The following is a 22,842-nucleotide window of genomic DNA, read 5'->3' as shown; positions in this document are numbered from 1 at the left end:
TATAAGTCTGATCGTTTTTATCTAGAACTACCAGATCCGGGATTTAGTAATTATCAATACTTACCAATCTTCATTATTCATTAGTGCTGAGTAAGAAAGATTAATTGTAGGAAGCTGTCTATTATCTCAGATTGTATAGTATAATTTGCAATATTATATGCTATTACATTACAATATTCATTATTCAATACAATGAACATTGTTTAATATCATATAATCTATCTATATAAAAAGCTTACGTAGACGCAAAATCAGACAGAATTTGTTAGTCGCCGTTTGGCAAAACTTCGACCTTGCCCGGGAACATCAACAAGCGGTTAGATAAAATTTCAAGCGAACGCTATTCTTGCATTGGTTTGAAAAATTTTTTAAACAAGAAATTAATGGTCAAAAAACAGACAAAATATTTTACGATGAGTTTAAGTCGTGCCGTATCTATTTTAAAACTAAATTGTCGAAAAAGAGAAGACTGTTCGAATGAAAATGCTCAAGTATCGTTCATAAGAAGATCCAGTCGTAATGAACGAGATAGGGTTAAATGCTTATGTGTACGGAGCGAAGTTTTCGAAATACAGGAGCATAGTTCTGGGACTATGTCAGAACTCTGTTATTTTTGCCAGTTGAATATTGAAAGACTTGCTGATCAGTGATTCAACCTAAGGAAGAAACTATCGGAAACATATAAGAAAATATAATTCAATTGCCAACATATTTCAGGACATATTCTCTTCCCTAACATGTCCTTTTGTGTTTTCTGCCGTTGATTGTTCATGCTTCAGGCCACCCTTTCTCTAATATTTTTTGTAAAATTTATTTTTTTTCTTCTTTTTCTATGGTATAGTTCCCATTTTTGTGGGAACTATGCCATATTTTCAAATACTATAGTATGGTATTTGAAAAATTGTGAGAAAAGCAGAATTTTTTTGAATTTGCTTCTGTGGTAGATGTATATAGTTCCTAAATGAGAAGTTATTTGTGTTTACGAAAAACTTTTCTAAAGTTCAATTTTCGATTCAATTTCTTTTAGCCTTACATTTTTTTATTTCTTTCATTGTTTTATCTTATTTTGGAATGGACTGAATTTGAATATAGCTGCTTTGAGACAATTTATTTTTTCTGTAGTGTAGCTTCCAAATTTGAACAACTGTGAGAAAAGAGCAATTTTTTTAAAAAATTGTTTTTTTGTAAATATCAATTTTTTATTCTGTTTCTATGGTATAGTTCCCAAATTCGAAAAATTGCGAGAAAAGCTCAATTTTTAAAACAATGTTTTTTTGGTGGATGTATATAATTATTTAAATGAAAGGTCATTTGTGTTTACAAAGAACTTTGATACAGATTATTTTTGCGAGTGTACTTTTTGCTTTACATTTTTTTTTTTTATTTCTTTCATTGTTTTATCATATTTTGGAATAAATTGAATCTGAATATATCTGTTGCTAGACTAAAGTGGTTTAGCTGATGGCGAGAGAGAAAAACGAGCTTGGATCGCTAAGCGATCCGAGAGGAGCTGCATTAGAAGTTACTGGGGGTTGGCGAGCATAAGCGAGCTGGGGGTGGAGCCCCCTAGTATTATATAATATACGAATGTCACTGGGAATGAAAGGAATTTATTTTAAATTTTGATTAGACTTTTTATTGAAAGACTAAATAAAACATTGATTTTCTTTTCTATGTCTTTTGAGAATATTATTGCACAAAAACTACTTTGCACTAAAAAATTCAGAAATTAATGTGGCATTGACTTTCTATTTTTACAATTTATTTCTTATTGATAGTAAAAGTTGAGGTTAAGGTTTTTAAAAATATTCTCAAGCATAATTTTTTTCACAACAATACTTTTTTTTATCCCTCTGGGGAGGACAGCTTAAAAATGAGAATGAGAAGTTTCTGGTATGGTGGTTAGTTCTCGCCCCCTAGTGGGTACAGAAAAAAGTAGGGGTTGGTCTCGTACTTTTCAAGGAAAGGGTTGCACCGTGGACGGTGTTGGCCCTTAGGACTCAACCACAGTTCCCGCCGTTGTTACTATCCTGATGGTCCGGTCATACAGTTTTATCCATGTATCTTAGAGCGGGTCAGAGTAGTCAGTTTGTGATTACAACCATGTTTTCCGTTGTTTAAATTACTGGATCGCGTTTCGCCGATTCATAATACATTTTGTGCATTTACGTTTTTGATGTCACATAATTAAGAACAAATTTCATAAATGATCATTATAGACGAATCAAATTTAAAGCATAATTATATCATTCTAGTATATTTTGAACTCCATGTTCAAATAATTTTATTTTCTATAAGAAAATCAAATTTATATTTATAAAAGAATAGATTACAAAATAGCATTATTATCCCACTGGAAAAACATTCAAAAATTCTAAGCTCAAAATTTACTGATTTGTTTCAGAAAATTTTACTATCAGTTTTAATAAAAAAATATGTATATAAGAAATTATAGTGTTTCTACTAAAAATATAAAATAACTCATTGATAGCAATTTGAAGACAACTTTCTTCATAAAAATGATCTATCATTTTTTCCAATTATATTTACGTATAATTGAGTTCCGTCACCCAAACAATCTTTTTCTGATTAGAAACCCGCTAAAAGTGCACTCAATATCTTTCTTTACGTTAGCTGAGTTAATATCATGGGATTTTAAAATTATTTATCGATATATTTAAAAAATTCTGCTATTAAGAGAGCTTCCCGATTTCATGTATTTTATATTATTTTAAGTATTTATAGATATATTTTTTCAAATGATTAAAAAAATTGTTATTTTAAACGCAACAATTTTTTTCAAATAATTTTTAAAAGGAGATGTGACATTGAAAATATTAGTAACTGAGTTCAAGGTCAACCAATTATTTCGATTATTTAATAAAATTAGAGAATATTGAGTACATTTTTAAAAAAAAATTCCAACGCCAATATATACAAGAATTCAATCATATATACAAGGCATCAATCATAATTCTATAGCTGATTTCTGAAAAGTTAAAGATAACTTGTGCGCTCCTTTTTGAAAAATTCCTAAATGATGCAAAAAATTATATTTTATATTTTTATATCAGTAAATGATACTCTGGAAAAATTATGGAGTTTAAATTTTTATATAATCCTATATAAAAATATTTATTAAATATTCTAGACATGCTAATATTTTTTGCCAAAAAATTCCATACATCTGCGACTAAAATTGATCGAATAAAGTAACTTTAAATATCACCTTTTATAAATGATTTTAAACTATTTCAATAGCACACACACTTCAAGAAAAGTCGATAGTAAACCGATGTCACTATCTCTCGGCTGCTAATTGAACTTCATACTAATTCTATCACAAAAGAGTAGAATATTAACTTTTACAATTGTTTTGTGTTATGAATATTTTACCAAATATGACTAATAAAACTGGAAGAATAAATAAAATTTTAGATTCCACCTTTTTTCGCTTGTGCATGTATTGTTTCAAAAAGCATAGAACGAAATTACTTATTTCATTTAGAGCGTTTTTCCAGCTGGAAGCATACATTTATCTCTACCAGTTTAAAAACGATCTATTGGACAAAGATTCGAAAAGTGCCCTATATATTCCTTTCCAAATAGAATGATCTTATAATTGCTTGTTAATATTAAATATATTTAACATTTGGGTATCAGTTATAAGATGTTTAATATCTGCCTTCAAAATGTTAATATTAAATATATCTCTGCCCGTTTAAAAATAATGTATTGGACAAATATTCGAAAATGCAGTTGATATATATCTTAAAAATTGAATTATCTTATAATTGCTTTTTAATATTAACATTCGATATTAACCTTTTGATACCAGTTATTAATGGTTTAATAACTGTCATCGATATTCAAATATGTCAAATTTCCTTTAAAAACCTTTCTAAAATATATAGTTAATGAAAATGTGTTCCAATTTACTGAACGTATTAAAAATACTCCGGCGTTAAAGTATAACCTGTCTGGCATGGAATTACCTGAGAAATCTTCAAAGAAAATACAAACATAGTGATTTTAATCCTACATCTATTTTTCTAATAAATTTAGTTACTTCCATATATAATCGGAAATATCCGAAAAAAGATTATTTTTCTCAAAAATATTGCTGTACTTGTGAACCTTGTTGAGTTTTGTGCTTTGATTTATCTTATCTTAAAATCGAGAGATGATGTTGAAGATTCCCATAATTATGTTCAAGCTGAACTAGCTACATCCGTATCTCCACTGAGCCCAGTGCATCTCGAGATCTTCTCATTAGATGTCGAATTTTCTTTTCATGTCCATACATACCCCCTTCCCCTTTCCAAAAGCCAACTCCACTAAGGACGACTCGTTAGTCTCTCCATGTGCTCCAGCGCAGAATGCAGATTTCCAGAGAATTTATCGGCAGGGGCCTTGCAACGATTATGAATCTCCTGCGTTCTCGTTTCGGCTGGAAATTCCTGAATGGCGGATGGAGGCGAGGTGTAACTAAAGGCTGCAAGCCCATTGTCGGAAATTGAAACGGGGCTCCCCTTCAAATAAAGGCACGCAGGGAATTAGACATCCTTTTAACAAGATCGGCAATTTATTCGAATAAAGGAACAGAATTTAAGACCATTACCTAAATGGCCCGCCTTTCATTCTTCTCGTTTCCTGCTCCAGTCGTCCACTGAACCCACCCCCTTCCTATGCCGATACAAACAGTGGCTCGCCTTCAGTGATTAGTTTTAAATGTTTTAAAGTCACCTTTTGTTTCCACGATCGTTGCAGAGATGCGGGCTGTCTAAAGTTTGGCGAGAAATCTCTTCTGGAAGTGCCAAACCGAAGCCAATGAAGACAATTAAGTGTTAAAAAGCAAACGATCTGCTAATTTCTAATGCATATCTCTTATCAATGATAATATCAATATTAAAATTATGAGCTTACTATATCGAGAAAAAATATCTTTTGAAATAAAATCTATAATGATTTTTATAATCTATTCATGTATTTTCAAATAATACATTAGGAAAAAAGCCTTAGTTTAAGTTATTTTGTGTAAATAATTGAATAGACTGGTTAGTTTTCTTACACACATTCATGTACTTTTGATGCTAAGAACTGAAAGTATTTATATGAAAAATATAAGTCGCTTGTTAATTATATTTATTTCCCTATATTATGTTATTAGCCATCTTACGGGACCAACTGAATATCGGTGCGTACCAACCTTGAATGTCGGTTGCATTTAATTTCAAATAAATATTTTATATATATCTTAATATTCATAATTCTTCTAATAAGAATTTTGTAGCATCAAATTGTGATATACATTAGTGTTGTCTTACGAGGGGGCAGCTCGTAGTTGAGGATGGGAAACTTCTGGCATGGTGGTTGGTTCTCGCCACCCCTGGGGGTATACGAAAATGTGTGAGTCTGGCTCTTCCCACATCGATGACGGAACGTATTTCCTTAGAAAAAGGTTGCGCCGTGGGCGGTGATGACTCTTAGGACTCGGCACAGTTTCCACCAACGTTGCTGTTGCGGCGGCCTGGTCATTCAAGTTTTTCTGTGTGCCCTCGGGCGGGTCGAAGTAGTCAATTTATTATATACATTAGTGTCGTGTAGTTTTATTAATCTTAGAACTCTTTTGATAATTTTCTACACGAACCTTCCTAATGGAGTAATAAACACAATCTTAAGTATTTAGTTTTCTCCTACGGAAGAAACTTATACGAATAAATATTTAATAAAACAGTGAAACGATATGAATTTCATTGCAACAATTAAATTTATTGTTAAAAATTATGCAAAATATTATATTACAAATAAGTAAAATTCAGAATTTTTTTTTATTATCACAGATGTCATTAAAAAGATAATTTGATAAATTTTAAAATAATCATTTTTTGCACTAATATTTTTCAAAAGTTGTTGCTGGAAAATGCTGAAATCCCAATTTTTAATTGATTAAAATTATAAATAAATATAAAAGAATTGACATGAAATCGCGCATGTCAATCTTTCAATCTTATATTTTTAACAATTTTTTTAATTCTAGGAGAAAGCGGTTTACTTTAAAGAGTGCAAAATTAAGCCCACACAATCTTGCTTTTTAATTTCTAATTGGAATTCTATCAGTATGCAGTATGCTTAAGGTATATGTGTGGCTGGATGTCTTCTGAAATAATTTATTTTTTTTACAAAATTATTATTATTCTTTTTATTAAAAAAAATAAGTTTGTCTGCATCTGACTTTAGAACATTGAAATTCAATATTTTTAAGAATGACAAACTTTTTTAAAGTTTAATAAGGAAGGATTGCAAAAAGATGTTCTTTTAAAATATCGATTGTAGACTTTCAAACAATACGCATTGATTATTTACTTCAAATCAAATTTTCGCAGCTATTTCGAAGGGAGAGAATATTAAAAGTTAATTGAATTTATAAAAATAGGTAAATTTTCCAGTAAAATAAAATTAGCTTTGAATAGAAAAAGAGTAGATTGAATATTAGATTATAACAAGTAGACTTTGAATTGTAGATTATAATAAGAAAAATATTTCTTAATCAGCTTTATTTTCCTTCTTTGAATTTCTTAAAATCTCTTTAAAACTTGTCACGAAGATGCAAAGAATAACAGGTCACAAAGAAACAATGTATCAAATTTATTAGCTTTAAGCAACTCGTAACATGCAGGCGAAGAATTGATCCAACTGCTTGTGGAACTCAGAATTTACACATTTACAGAATAATCTAGAATTATAAAGAAGATTGTAGAAAGTTCTAGAAGCTTCTAGAACATTAACAAATGAATAATAAGAAATTCGAATTAAAGTTCATCCTTTAAATTAATGCGATGCATGCGGCTGGGATTTGAATCCTTGACCTTGTGCGTTGCAAGTGCCTACTTTACCTCTCAGCCACGCTAACTATGTGCAGATTTTCATTTTGCGACAAATGACCTAAAAGGCTTTAAACACCATGAGATTATGCAGGGAATATGAAAACTATAAAATCGAACATTACCACCAAATGATGAAAACTTTTCAGCGAATGCTGACTATACTTTTTCTCTTACCAAATAGATATGGGTTTCCAAAAATTAAGAAATAAAGAATATGTTAGGATTAACATATGAACTCTTGTCGCTTTCTTCAACCAGCTGATCGCCTGCTATAAATGCATTAATTTAATTAAGTCAGCTAAATTTGATAAACTGCATTTAATTGCATCTAAAAGAAATTTTATTATAAATTATATTTACACAATAAACATAGAGCATTCTAAATTATTATGTTTGAAAGGCGGTGAAATTGGTAAATAAAATTGGTGAAATCGCTTTATTTGTTGCAACTGGGCTCTACCAAAATCTTTACGATATATCTAGAAACTGGGATATTTTACAATATATCTCAATATCCGGAGGAGGTAGTTTAGTGCAGAAGGCCATTCATTACATAACCGAGAGTTATAAATATCAGTATAAAATAAAAGTTGGCGAAATTGACAGAGTGGTGATGGCTGGCATCTCTGTCAAGGTATTTTTCAAATAGAAAATGTGCATTTATGTAGTGATTTCCGATATCCCTTGAAATTGGAGAATGGTGATTACTTGTCTATGTATCTAAAAGTATTTAACCCTCTGACAGCGTAATCTTTTAAAAGGACTATTTAGATGCAATGTTTGCAAATACAAATATTTTTCAAACAAAGTGAACTGATACTATATGTTAGATAATAATATGATATAATAAAAATCTGTAATCTTAAATATAAACACACTGAACTTCAAAAATTCGCGAGATGTGATAGAAACTGGACTGATTGCCAACCCGCTGAAATCGCGAGATAAACAGCTGGAGGGTTAAAATTAATTTTTAGGAATTCCTTGATTCCACGAAAGATGGTGCAATATGTAATTTTGATTAAACACAGATATTCGTGTCAATTTTTTTTTGCAAGTTCTTGCTTGGTTAATGATTTTTTTAAAAATATTATAAACTATTGCAAATTTCGTAACATTATTTAAAATAATCAATGTCTACTAGATCCCTTAAAATAATTAAGATTTTTCATCTATTTCCATATTCTGAAATTAGCAAGAAAGTTGATTTGTGGAAGCTAATTATAGATGATCCTAAAAGAGATAATTTATGTCTGAAATTAAACATGACACTCGTAACTATTAATACATATCCCCAAGTGAATGACTGCGTTAAAAAGATGCATCGTTCAATCCATCAACCATCATTAACTACCGCCAATATTAACCAGTTGCATTCTTTATTTTTGGCGATGTACCACTCATCGTCGCCAGACAAATAAATAGATGCGTTGGGTTACGGCAGCCCTGTTGCTGCACTGATGGTGTATTGTGAGCTCGCTATCCGGCCAATTCATGCATAGTAATTAAATAGGGGACTGTTTTTGGCTTCTCGGCTCCGCTTCATTAACGCTAATTGTATTCATTACCAGATCCCTAATCACTCGCCCAAATCACCTCCATCCCCACCCTCCGACTTCGCGCCAAAAGAGTTAAATAGTCATCACCATCTTAGGGTTGCCGAGTTGAAGAGACGTGCCTCGAATCACATCCGAGCACCAAATAGTGTCGGGCAAAAAAATTAGATCTTCTAGAAGTCCATTTAAATGGTTGTTGGATAGAGCTTCATGGACTGACGGGAGAAACCAATACTTAAATTTAAATCTTTCGGCCTTGTTACTTTAAGTTGAAGCAATTGGGGATTCATGAGGATTGCGTCTCGGGCTCGGCCATAGGTTCGATTTTTCTCCGTCGAATATTGGAAAGTTTCGGTTAGTTCTTGGTTTAATAGCACAATTCTTGCACTAGGTAATGTCTGAGGCCATTTTAGAGGTTTTACTATTTCAATACTAATCCTTACCTTTCAAAATCAAGAATTTTTGAAAAGAATATTACTATAGGAACAATTGTACAAGATATGCGATATGGAAACAGCTATTAATTTTTGAATTTCGAGTTTGTATAGTCAGAGAGGTAAGTGTATTTATCTTGCTAAATTTATTGAGACAGCGCCATCAGCATCAAAATAATGAAGTTTCAATAAATAAATAAAGAGATTGACCAGAAAGTCCAGTTAGAAAAATGCACACGATATCTTAACGGGAAAAAACTTCATGCACTTATCAGAAAAATTGGCGGATACCTTTGCAATAAAAATTATGACGTATGAAAGCCTCCGTTTTAGATGGTTCCTTCATTAGATTCTCTTCCCCCTCTCGAATGCGCTTTTAATACTTTTTTAATTATTATTTTTGTTTACTCTCTTCGTTGCTTAACTCGAGAAAACTGTATGATAATATGAAAGAATACATTTTACAATTTTTGGGTGAGCTATTTTTCAAGTCACTGAATATTCGTTATTTATAATTGCCAATATTTCTGTGAACTTTGCAGATTCCATGAAACTTTTTCCTGTCGTTTTACTATGGTATAGAGTAGATTTTTTGATGGACTTTTTGATCGATATCTACATTTTTTTAAAATTTTGTTTTGTTACTTTTTAATTACACAACTAAATTTGCTGTAATATGTCTCAATAAATTCGGCATAGTCACTTTACCATAGGTTACCTTTTATTTTTTTGACTATATGAAGCGGGATGTTTAGAACTTAAAGATCCTTAAAGAACTTTATCAATCTCCATGTATACATAAATAAAAATAAAGGTAGAAACTAAACGTACAACAAAAATCAAGGGAGGACGTACAATCTAAACTTACAATCAAATCAATCATTACATGGTAAATCAAGGGAGCTAAAGTATTACTTGTTCATTAATGAATAAAATTAACGTATACCAAAAAAGATATTTTAGTATTTTCTACATACTCTATAGAATAATTAAGTAAAATATGCAGTTTTCACCCCACACGCAGTGGTAGATGAGTGCTGTTAAGTGTCAAAATATTGTGCTAATTGGAGATGCAGTAAAGAAATTAAAAGATTGATGTAATTCAAATATTAATAGAGATACAATAAGAAGAAATTAAAAATTTTAATCACAAAATAGGAAAGAACAACACTTAAGAGACAAACTTTTTCAATATTAGATGAATGTTTTTGCAGTTGTTTAAGGTCAATGAAGTTCCAAGACATTGGAGATTTTTTGTGGATGTTACCGGAAAAATGCTAGCAAACTGTTGATTGTTTAAGAAAGAAGTAATTGAATGAAATTAAAGAATAAATAATATTTAAAATAAGAACACAGGTGATTTGGAATGAAATGCAAAAAAGGAACATGTTCAAACGAGTCATTTTTTATATAAAAGAGTCGAAAACTTTTGAAGACAAGATATTTGGGAACCATTTGGGACAATGTTTATATTAGATGATGTACGCTACAATCACTCTTCTGCAATATGCAATTGAGTTAATATAATTCTCATTTATAATCCTTCATTTGTGTTTTAAAGCCATTGAATCAAAGGTCGAAACCACAGGTGGAGATATTGATAAAAAAGCTGCTTTTTAAATGCTTGATTACTTTTTTAAAAGAATTGGATTCCTTGCATATTTTATTAATTCTTATAAGTTGATCTATGATAATATTTTTGTAAGTTTTTTATGAGATAATAGAATTCTAAAAATATATCTATTAACACTAAATTTCAATTCGTTCCTTTTACCATAAATATCAAATTTTTAAGTTGTTTCGTTCTTCCATAATTAGATTTAAAAACATTGTAAGGATTTGACAGTTACTTTTTTATTAGTTTTATTTCGTCTCGATAAACAGTTTTGCTGAAAAAGAAGATATATTTGAAGTTAAAAAAATTAAGATATCAATGTATTAGAAAGAACATTAATATTTTGAATAAAAGTCATTTCAAAGGTGAGGAAATAGGCTTACTATTAGAGATGAATAGCTGGTTACCTATGAGATGACTTTCATTTGTTGTAAGATATTTTATCCGTTCAAAACATACTGTAAATACGATAGGTGGTAAGATATTTCTTATAAGTTATTGTGATGCTAAATAAGTTTTTAAAATTATGGAAATGGTTTATTAAAATTTCTTGGAACTTGTCTAATGGCGTTCTTAAAAAAAGATTAGGAAATCGTATGTTACTATTCAATGCATTAGCTTTTGTATTGTTTTTTATTTTCCATGTGTAATTTTCTTGTTTAATAAAGTTGTGGATGATATTCAGCAGTTTTGAGAAATCGTATCATGATTTTGATTCTTTGCTACAAAATATCGAGAAAAAACTTTTGGTAAAATATTGTGTTTAATTTGTCAGTTGCTTTATCTGTACGGGTAATGATTCATTTCTTTTTGTAGAAGTTTGATATTATTTTTAATACTTTTGTGGTTATATAATTCGTAATTTGAATTAATTAATCGGTAATTATTTCTTTAAAAAATGTTAAAATTAAAATGTGTTCATGTCCTTTAGAATAATTTAGATCCAAGAATTGAACTGGTATATTATATTTAGCAGTAGTTTTTAAGCAGAAATTGTCTAAATAATATATACCCAATCCTAAGTCTACAACTAATTAATTCCTACTAGAATCAGTTTGCGTTGATAAAAATTGCTTATTTTCATTTTTTGCTGTAAAAAAAAAATCAGTGTCTCATCAGTTTCTTTTCGGCAAATGAAAACAGTGCAGGGAAAAATTTATAAATTTCATTGTTTTAAAAATAAGTTAGATAAATGTTTGCCTCACAAATATGTTTTCTTAATTTAAAATATGTTTTTAAAATTTAAATTTATATCCATTTTTTTGTTTACTATGTAGACATCTGCTGAAGTTATAGCAAATTAATTTCTAGATTTATGAAGTCTTTTTTTTTCAAAAAAGTTGTAGTTTCTTTAATTATAGTTGAAATCGTCTGCTAACAGCAAATAAACTACGACACAAAATTGCTATTATCACTAAAATAGATATGTGTGGAATTTGCTCTTATGTATAGAATTATCCACTCTGATTTTGATCAAAGAGTTAATTTATAAGCCACAAAAAATATAAACTAACTATTGAATATGTAAAACATAAAGCACATTTTCAGTTGGAAAAAAAAATACTTTAAATGCCACAAAATTTAATTTTTTTCTTTTTATTAAATAAATGTGCTTCTGAAAAGAAATCCAAATTCTAAATTTTTATACACTTGATAGGTACGATCCGTCGTATTGATTAAAATATTGCAGACGTAGTAATATTTGAAACAAAATCTTGCAATATTCTGCGATTAAAATTGAACAAAAACTAAGATTTGAATAAGCCGATATTAGAAAATTTCATGGCCATTTCAAAAAATAATTGACTCATCATCGGTGAAATTAGAAGCAAATGTTTCTGGTTCAAAAGAAAGATATTGATAATTTCACAATTCTATATTTTTTTAGATTAAGAAGAGGGGAGTAATTTTTATTCAAATTCTATATGTTCTAATTTTTTAATTAAATATAACTTACTTGAATATGAGACAATTATAAAAAAATAATTAACAATTTTAATCACTGCTTTTATTAACTCAAATGAAATAATTTTGCCTTATTTAATTTCATTTTCATACTGAAAGTATATGTCCATTTCAGAATGTTTTGAAATTAGCTACAGCGCTACGATAAAAGTAAACATCCTGTGTATGTATATGCTGTATCTGAAAATATTTTTATAAAAAAATCATATTATATTGTTAAGTGTTTTTTCAATAGGTTTATTTTTATATCAAGTTCTGATGATATTTGCAAATTCTTTTGTTTTAAAAATGAATAAAATAAAATTCTAACTGCAAAATTATAGCATATTTTGAGTGCACAATGCTTCTAATCTGGAATGTTTTAGCTTCCCAGCTACTGGTTGCTACTCACAGACATCTATTGGTCTTTATTATAGGTTAACCTCGATATCTAAGACAAAAGATTGCCTGAATGAAAAAAAATCAAAACGTTGCCAACGGTTATTCAGTACAAACACTAAGAAAATCGTTGCCAATATCAAAAACTTAATTCCATTCCAATCATAAAAGTGAATGGATTCAATCTTTTGTCTTCACAGGAAACGCTAAGAGAAATCTGAGTGGTGGCATGTTCCAAGACAGTTCTCGAAGAAGATTTGCGTGCAGATAATCATTCCCTTGTAGATTTCCGATATTTTCTCCGTCACGGAAACTTCTGCTTCTCACTAATCTTACAACATCTCTAGAAACAAAACCAGTTTCCCATCAGAAAAGCGTGAGTTTTAAAATTTTTTTCCCCTCGATCTCTCCGCTTCGAGATTTCTGGACACGTGTCTTTCAACTAATTTTTTGAATCTAAAAATTAGAGATGTGGTGAAGAAAGAAGCCATTCAATCGCTCGTTGGTATTAGATGAAGTCTAATGGATTTATTTGATCCAAAAATTTACAAGGCATGGAATGAAGCAATTATTAAAGAAAAGAAAGTAAAGTATCTTTTATTTTTAAATTTTTCACCAAATAAAATTGATATTGTAGTAAGATTAATGTATGGTTTATCGCCTAGTACGCCAAAATAATGCCAATCGTACACAGATTCAACTAAAATTCGGCATCTTAGATGGATACCAGAAATGGTAACATGGATTTTAGGGTTGCAATAAAATCACTACGATTATATTTGATGAGAAATCTTCCGAAAAGAATTCAACTTTAGTGAACGTACATTATTATTAAGTCTTGTTGATATTGTTTAAATGTTTTTTGGTGTTTTCTTTAGAAATTTTTATATTAAACAAGAAAAGATAAAATTGGTTCCTCTGAAGAATAATGCATAATCTTCAAAGTGTAATTATTTTGGCGATTTCAGGCCAAATGTATCGCATTGCATATATACATATATATTACATATATATAATTTATAAAAACAGCTTTTTACTATTTCTTGTAGCTATGAGAGATTATGGTCGTTTTGCGACTTATTTGATAACTGGTGCAATTTTATTGGATTTAGTTTAAAACCGAAAATTATTCTTAAGTCGTAGTATAAAATCTTCATATCTGTCTATTCCGTAACAAAGTTATATCTATTTAACGAAGTATCAGATTTTCATTAAGTATTTAGATTATAAAATAAATTCATCTGGTTTGAAGTATATATACCGTCGGCAAAATAGAATTTTTCTACGGCGATAATATACTTAATGTATACCACTTAAGATTAAATTTGATTTTTGTTCCAACTCGAAATTTCTTGACAAGTTTGGCACAGTTTTTCCCGTATTGATGTTAAACAGGTAGAGAATACTTTCTTTTTAACAAGGATTTTAAAGTTAGAAATTTGCAAATAAAGTAATGACATCGAGAAGCACAGACATTATTTGCTCACAATATCCCTTTTATTGACATTAACAAAATTCTAAACTGTAGGAATGTTTGTAATTATATTTCGGTCTTATTTTAATCTCCATTCGCCAAAGCTGAAGATTTTTGAGGATTTGGTCGGATGTAATACTGACTATTTTATATTGTAACCTAAAATGCTTTATCAAATCTTCCAAATGACATCCAAAATGTCAGACTTTTGGCGGGTTTTGAAAGGTGGATTGAATTGTGTTACGTTTCATGAGAAACCAGACATTAGTCAATTCATTTCTCTTTTTGGGGGGCAAGTTTATTGTAAATTTTTAAATAATTATAACATTAAATGATACCTTCTATTCGTTTTGTAAACAAATACTGTTATCCTTAATAATTGCGAATTTTTAATAACATTTTTACTGTCATTTTTACAACCATTGTAGTATCTTAATTACTTTCACAATTCTTTGCAATATGTCATGGTGCAACATAATTTAAGTAACAATAATAACTTCATCAACTTTTAGAAAATTGAAGAACTTTTACCTTCATCCATATACTTCAGATTTTGCCATTTTTTAAGACAGCCACTTTGGCTGATTTTTTTTAGAGTTTCGGTAAATGAAAAGTCGTGAAGCATTGAAAAAAATAGCCGGGAAAATTTAGCCAGAAAAATAAAAACATTTTAGAAAAAGAAAAGCATTATTAATTTTGGCCCGTTTTGAGATTAAGGTTAGTTCGCTAAAGCTGAATTTTTCTAGGGGCGATTTTAAGCCAAATGTAATACTGAAATTTTTTATTGCAACCCTAACATGCATTTATCCTTTTTTGTAGCCATTCAAAATTGAGAAATTCTGGCTTATTTATGGATGAATGTTACAATTTTGTCATTCTTGGCAAGAAACTGTCTACTAATCTTATCTAATTTTTTTAAGGAGTATCCTTTAATATCCTTAATAGTAAATATCCTTCGAAGTATAGATTCTGTGAAACATTCCTTTAAATAGAAAACTCATTAAACAGAGATTTCCCTTTATCTCATATAGAAGCTTCATATTTTTATAAAGAATTAAAATTAATGATTTAATTTTTATCGTTATCAATATAATAAATGCATCCTATGAACAATTTAATCAAGAAATTATTCACAAACTTCATTTATCTTAAATATTACGTAATGCATTTATACAATTTTAATCTTTATCCAGTAATCCTTCAAATAAGTTATATCAATTTAAATATTTTTATGATGGACAATTAAGTAAACATTATGAACGTATTCATTTTAAAGTGATAATAATTACAGATTGAGATATAATAACTTTCTATAAATATGTTATTGGCTATTCAAGCTAATATTTTATCTAGCATCTATTTTTCTTTCGAATCCATTTAATTTTAGTTAAATATATAGTAATTAATCTCAAGAAGGGCTCTTTCATTACTTCTTAATTTATTAAAATTAAAATTGTTATTCGAAATTTAGAGTACACTTTCTAAATATAGTTTCAGAAATAATTATTATCAGGATTTTCATATTAAGAATTCTTTTGTTTCTTTTTTTGTTTATTTCCTTTACAAATGAATGAATTGAAATTGATGCAAATTATTTTCTGCTAAAATCTGTTTCGGATTTAAATTATTAATAACCTTTTGTATTCATTCGTACTTCCCCCGCAATAAGCATTTATTTTAAATCCGTTCAAAAGACTGAAAGGCCAGACTTAAGAACCCGGTACTGTTCTAAAAATTATCGATTTTTTTCAAATGATAATAGAAAATTTGGTGTTAGATTTTACATCCTTATGATTTAACTGCTATCAATTTTGGAAACTGAACGCAAAATGTTGCAGACTAGGTGAAGGAGTCATACCTTGTTTTCAGTTTAATAAACAACCCCCACGACCCACTTTTAAAGAATATTCAAATTTAAAAATTAATGTAGATAAATTCTCAGATTAAGCGAAATCCATGTTTAAAAGCTTCCAAAAAAACTTGAAGGAATGTAATTTATCATCTAACTTTCTATATTTTACCAAAGTGATCGAAAATTTAGATAAATTTAAAGAGTAGTTTTTACAAATATATATATAAGATATAATACCAGATATGATTTCACAAATAAAAAATTAAAAAAAAAAATGAAAAGAAAAATTTTCAAACCTTGGCGAAATACCATAAATTACATATGAAAATTGAGACATTTGAATTACGCCAAATGTATTAATAATCCTTTTAAACCTTTTCACTTTCGCATATATAAAGTATAGAAAGAGAAGGAAAAGCAATCGTCAAAAAGTTTCAACACAAGATTTTGACGAAACCCTACGTTTCAGCCATTCTTGAGTTTGAAAAACTTAATTTTGTAATTATTTCTGTCTGTCTCTCCTACTATTTGGTTGTAAAAAAAATATCTGAAAAGTGCTTTAAGTAAAACAAACGAAATTTGGTACGTGGCCTTTAAATTAAATTTATTGATTTCTATCAAATTTTGAACACAATTCATTCTGAGGAGGTCTTTTTGTCTGATTACCCGAGCAGAAAGGCATATATACGATTATAACAGAAGGTAAAAAAAGGGAAGAATCAAATTTGTCACTCAGATTTAGCAACTAAATTGTAGATCTGTATTAGATATCTGTTCCTTTAGACGCTAAACCAAAATTCAAATCCGTTAAGAGATTAACTCTCTATTGGTTTGATTAGATGCAGATGTTTCAATTTATTCAGAAAATGCATATGCATTCTTAATTATTCTTAATCGTACTTTAATGTTAAATCCCCACATTCTTGTAATAGGACAAAAGAATGCTCTAAGTACGTTTATAAATTCTGAATGTAGCAATAAAAATAAATCATACTAGAAATGCTGAATTACCCTATAATTTTTTTTAATCTTCTTTATTCGTTTTAATACTTGTTATTAATAATCTTTCAGATTTATTTAAATGATATAAGGAAATACATTTTTATATAATCGCCGATTTTACAAATGGAGTGTTATATAAACTTAATTGCAGCCGGCTACTCCGAACCGCCACTAAGGCACATGGGTTAATCTGTTTGACTGGACGGTCGCGACAGCAACACTGGCGGGAACTATAGTGGAGTCCTAAGGGCTTTCACCGGCCACTGTACAAACCTTTACGTGGGAAGTAAGCTCCATCATCGGTAGGAGGTAGCCGACCCCAAACATTTATCTACTCACCCAGGTGGCGAGAACTCACCACAATACCGGAAATTTGTCATCCTTATCTTTGAAGTGTCCCCCGGTGAGAGGGACTCTACACTTATATTGAAAAAAATCATAATTGTTTCATTGAAAATTTTAACACAGAGAAGGTTAAAATGCCACCAAATGTCTTATATGTAGCTACCTTACCTCTTAAAACATGAAAGTAGTAAATAGTATTGGACGTATAGCTTCTGTATTTTTTCGCAGTTAAGTGATTTCAGTAACGATAGATTAGTGATATTTCTTAGTATTTGTACATGACAGTAACTGAAAAATATTTCTGTTAAGTTTTTCTTGAATTGTTTATTTGCTTATCTTTCCATCAGATTCGAGCAAAATGGCATGAGCAGTATGGCACTAAATTAGATAAATTCGCCGAAGATTTGGATGAAGAACAAGTTGAGGATACCGAGTTACCATGCACCTGTAAAGACAAAGAAAAATGGGATAAACTCTCTGAAATACAATTCGATTTTCCTAGAAAAGGAGCTACTGGTACAAATACTCTAATCAGGATTGCAGATACTCCATCGGAAATGAAAATACCACCACCAATTGTGAAGAGCAAGCTATATGAAGGTTGGTAATTAGAGTTTAAAGGAGCATTAAGAGATGTTTGTATTTTTCCATCAACTCAACAATAAAAAAAGAAACACGTTCAAAATACATACATCATAAAATGTGCATTTTTTTGGCAAATAATTTACTTAATATTGATCTATTTGATCAATTGACAATACCTATGGTGGTAACGGAAATAACGAAAAAACGGTCTTCTCAGTAAATGCCGCTCCATAAGCAGTCGGATTCTTTTTCAGAATCCGCAGTCATCATTTTGAGTTTCACAGCATATTTAAGAAAATCGAGATTGCATTATGAAAAACTTTTTTTTAACCAATTGAAAGTAAAATTTGACACAGAGTTACCTGAATAAGTATTAATACAAAAACTTTGTAGAATGAAAATACAGAAATTTGTAATTTTGTTTAAAAAAAGGTAAATTTTTGTAATTTTTATTTATGTCATGACCTAAGCACGCTTTTCTTTACGTTTTTACATATAAAAGAATGTCGAGGCATTGGTTTGATGTTGTATTTTTGAAAGTAATAAAGTAATTCTATAAATAAATAAAGTTTTAAGAAAAGATTAGTATCTTTTAAAATTTGCAATCTAAATAAAACGTGGAGATCACTTTTATTCTTGAAAAGTATAAGCTTTAATTTTTTGTATTTTATCAGAAGAATTATTGTCTAAGAATAAACAATTCTGATTTACGAAACGCAATGCAAAGAAGAATTATATTACATTCATTATATGTCATAAGATAGCGGAATGGGGCTGTTAAATCTACCATTAACTTTAGTCCCATTTTATATTAGCAGATTCTTTAAGGTTTTGAATCGTGTAATTTTATTTTTCTTACAAAACTCCTTTCTATAATTCCATCAAGCACTGTTACTTCTACTGTTGAAATAAATCTGTGTTTTAATGAAACGAAACGCTATATGAATATCCAAACGATATCCAAATTAGATATTGTTATGGAAAGTTCGTCCGATGAATGAACAGAAATGAGTCTTGCAATTCTGATAACATAATGCTTTAATCCTCAAGAAAATGAAAAACATAGATACTAAAATACAGTAAAATACATTTGCAAAAATCAATAGCAAACACGCAAGGTTTGAATTATTAATTAAATAACAACACAGTACAAAAGCATTCTTATTCTGCCCTCCCCACTTTATACAGAGAGTTAACTCAATTCACATTACTTTCTTTATATAGGTTTTCCGATATAACATTAAATCTTCTAGACATTCTTGGTATCTCCATTTTTAATGGCGATATCATCTTAATTCCTGTACTTTCGAGAAATGTCATCTTTGTATCAAAGTCGCCAACTATATACCAAAATTGTTGCCTGATTCGGAAATCATTGATCTGGCATCCATTCAGCATCCATTAAAATATCTGTAAAACTCTCTTTCATACTATTGAGATCAGCAGCGCAAGCAAATAATATTACATTTTCGTAATCATACATTTATTTCTGCATCAATATATTTGCTAAAGACTTCCTTAAATGAATTAATTTGAAATTGCTATGGTTATTTGCTCTGAAAAGCACATAAACGATTCCAACCTTACCCTTTTTATATTATCTGCACAAATTCATAAGATGTGAAAATTTCTTAAGAATATTATTTGTGGAAAGATAGTTGTTATGCAAAATTTTACAAATAAAAGCCACGCTTTGCAGTTTGCAACGTATTCAATCTGTGGCTGTAACATCAAAAATGCAGGATGGTTAAAGTTAAATTATCTCCATTCAGTTATCTTCATTGATTTAAAAAGCTAGTTGCGTGTGGGAATTCGAATAATAGAAAATTTTGCTGCTGTCAGAGAACTGGGCTAATGACTCAGGAATAATTAAACATGCACCTGAATGCATGAGAACAACACTTGGAGATCTATTAGATGATTGCTTAAATTAATAACAGTTTCTCATTCTTTTGATGTTATCTATGACCTCGATTCCATTTATTTAACATTGGCCTACTTTTAAAAAAATAGATTATTGTTGATTTAATTAGCTTCAGTAACTTTTAAAGCTTTTTTTCGGATGTTAAAACTTCGGCAAAATTCAGCCTTGGCCTCCCGAACTTAAACATACATATTTTCTTAATTTACAGAGCCGAGATTTAAAATATAAATATTTAAACATATTTATTATTTATTTGCAAGCTAATGAATAAAATACAATTTTATACGAATATTTTTTAAATACTTTTAAATCTAAAATTTAAAATCAAAATAATATCTTAATGTTAAAACAATTAAATTTTAATTAAATATTTGAAGCTGCAAACCCTATGTGGTTGCCGCTCCAATGCTGTTAAAAAATATTCGTTTTAAAGATTAACTATAAAATATTGTTATTTTACACTACAAGCTTCCCTTTGCGTCTATTAAAGAAATTATCAACTTTTTAAACCAAGCAAACCCTTTTTCAAAACATTTACCACAGTTTGAATTTCAGATCTCTATGGCATTCATTGTAGAATATAAGGAAACGAAATGCAAATAAATAAAATCAGAAAACAGGAATTTTCTGATACAATTTACTGCTTTTTTATTTCAGAATTCTTTATTTTTTATACATCAATTAAATTGATATTTAGGTTCGATGACAATCATTAATATGCATAGTATCTACTATTTATTTCTATTAATAATAAAGACGGATGTGAGTGTGACTGTATGTGTTAGCACTTTATAAGTTAGACAGAATACACATTTTTTTTAAAAATAAATTCTGCAGAATATACGAGTTTCAGAAGAGAATAATTCTTTTCTCTGATCTTATAATTTTAAGAATAACTGCGATTCAGTAAGAATATGTAGGATTAATTGAATGTTAATCATTTCTTATTTTAAACTAAAGTACAAATTCTTTTCTCTTGTATACTAATCATTAATTTTCAGGAATTGTTTATGAATCATCTGTTAGAGATCATAGTTTAGGTGATATTTTGTCTGCAGTTCTATGATTTGAAATATTTTATCTTTACTCACATTGTATATTTTATAATATTTTTATCGAACTCCTAGTATAATGCTGAAGCTATTGGCTATTATTTGAACAATATTCTGTATCACTTCCTGCTTTCTTGAAATTATAGCAAATATTCATCATACACATTATTTTTATGAATGAGAAAAAAAAATCCAGATGTGAATTTGTTCTGTCTTTCCAGGCATAAGTCATGACGGAAGAGGACGAGCAGATTACTTGAAAACGCGTTGGAAAGAAGATCCAGAAAATAAATTTCATAATCGTGAATGCAGTTCATGGGAATATGGCTGGAACTATGGGAAAGAAAACGAGTTGAGCTGCAAGGATCCAGACCACTGCAATATTAGAGAAAGAGCTTTTTACCAACCATAAACCTGGATTCTGAATCATAGGCTCTAAAATACAATAAAAATTTAGAATCACTTTAGTTTGATTAAATTAGTTTAAACTAATTTATTAAAGTAAGTAATTAGTTTAGTTTGCAGTAATAAAAAAAAATTGCATGATTCTTTTTGTATTATATATAATATAATATAATATCAGATTTGATTAAATGATAATGGATAATAAAAATAATGTTGTATAAAAATACTCGTTAAATTTGGTTAAATGATAATGGAAAATAAAAAAAAATAATGTTTTGTAAAAATAGACATTAGATTTTGTTAAATGACAATGTATAATAAAAAAAACAATTATATAAAAATACACATTAGATTTGGTTAAATGACAATGTGTAATAAAAAAACAATGTTATATAAAAATACAGATTAGATTTGGTTAAATGATAATGGCTAGTAAAAAAACAATGTTATATAAAAAATACATATTAGATTTGGTTAAATGATAATGAATAAAAAAAATGTTATATAAAAATACATATTAGATTTGGTTAAATGATAATGGATAATAAAACAAAGAAGTTATGTCATGAATGTTATGAAAACAATCACACAATATTCATAAAACCATTTAGTATAATTTATATTAATAAATAGTAACAAGCGACTGATTAAAATTGACATTATTAATAATTAACGAAATAATATTTTACCAACCAATGGATTTTGTTCATCATTTATTTGAAGGTAGATGTAATTAACTGATTACAGTATAGATTTATTAATTTGTGTTTAGAAAATCTACAAATACTTCGATAATAATCATATCTTTTTACCTTGTGTTGGATGACAATGAATTCTAAAATGTATAAATTCTGAATCTATAAATGAAATTAAAAAAGCCAGGTAAATAATTACATGAATATTTTCTTGTTTTAATTTGCTTCTTAAAACTGCAATTTATGTAATTACTGCATTTTGAGAGATGCATATATTTCGTACCGTTTGTCTGTACATTATCTATGATACTGGCGTCTATTCATTTATCAGTTTACTTTAGGAAATAAATTGAATAGATTTGTTCATTGAAAACCGTTTCTTTTAAACGTAGGCTATTTTTTTTCTTCATTTTTCTTATTTTAACTATTTTGGGGGGATTATTTAAACTAGGTAGAATTTATATTTAAATAACATCGGTAGAAATATTTTATTCGCTTTGATTGGATTGAATCTTTGATTTACAGATTTACATAAAGAATGAAATAAGCTACCTAATAATTTTGTAATTCACAGTGGAAATTTTATCAAATATATTCAAATTTATATAACACTAAAATATTCCATATCCTTTCTGAGAGTATGTGTTTTGAGTTTATTGCAATAATTGTAATT

At 28.8% G+C, this 22,842-nt stretch overlaps 1 protein-coding gene across 1 annotated transcript; it reads left to right on the top strand.

Moving 5' to 3' along the window:
• The first annotated feature begins 13,076 nt into the window (after positions 1 to 13,076).
• Positions 13,077 to 21,481, top strand: LOC129967028 (protein ATP6V1FNB-like). Its single transcript, XM_056081661.1, has 4 exons — positions 13,077 to 13,211; positions 13,303 to 13,420; positions 17,856 to 18,108; positions 21,291 to 21,481. The coding sequence occupies exons 2-4, from the start codon at positions 13,358 to 13,360 to the stop codon at positions 21,479 to 21,481; spliced, it is 507 nt and encodes a 168-aa protein (XP_055937636.1). The 5' UTR covers positions 13,077 to 13,211; positions 13,303 to 13,357.
• The last annotated feature ends 1,361 nt before the right edge of the window (positions 21,482 to 22,842 follow it).

The sequence above is a fragment of the Argiope bruennichi genome, chromosome 4, assembly GCF_947563725.1.
Source record: "Argiope bruennichi chromosome 4, qqArgBrue1.1, whole genome shotgun sequence".
NCBI classification, from domain to species: Eukaryota; Metazoa; Arthropoda; class Arachnida; order Araneae; family Araneidae; genus Argiope; species Argiope bruennichi.
Note: the sequence above shows the minus strand (reverse complement) of the source record. Positions and strands in the feature narration are given on the sequence as shown.

Bases quoted from the DNA above. Each gene is read 5' to 3' on its own strand.
- LOC129967028 (XM_056081661.1), top strand. From the start codon at position 13,358: ATGGATTTATTTGATCCAAAAATTTACAAGGCATGGAATGAAGCAATT. The intron at 13,421-17,855 runs GTAAAGTATCTT...TCTTTCCATCAG, and splicing joins CAATTATTAAAGAAAAGAAA to ATTCGAGCAAAATGGCATGA. The intron at 18,109-21,290 runs GTTGGTAATTAG...CTGTCTTTCCAG, and splicing joins GAAGAGCAAGCTATATGAAG to GCATAAGTCATGACGGAAGA.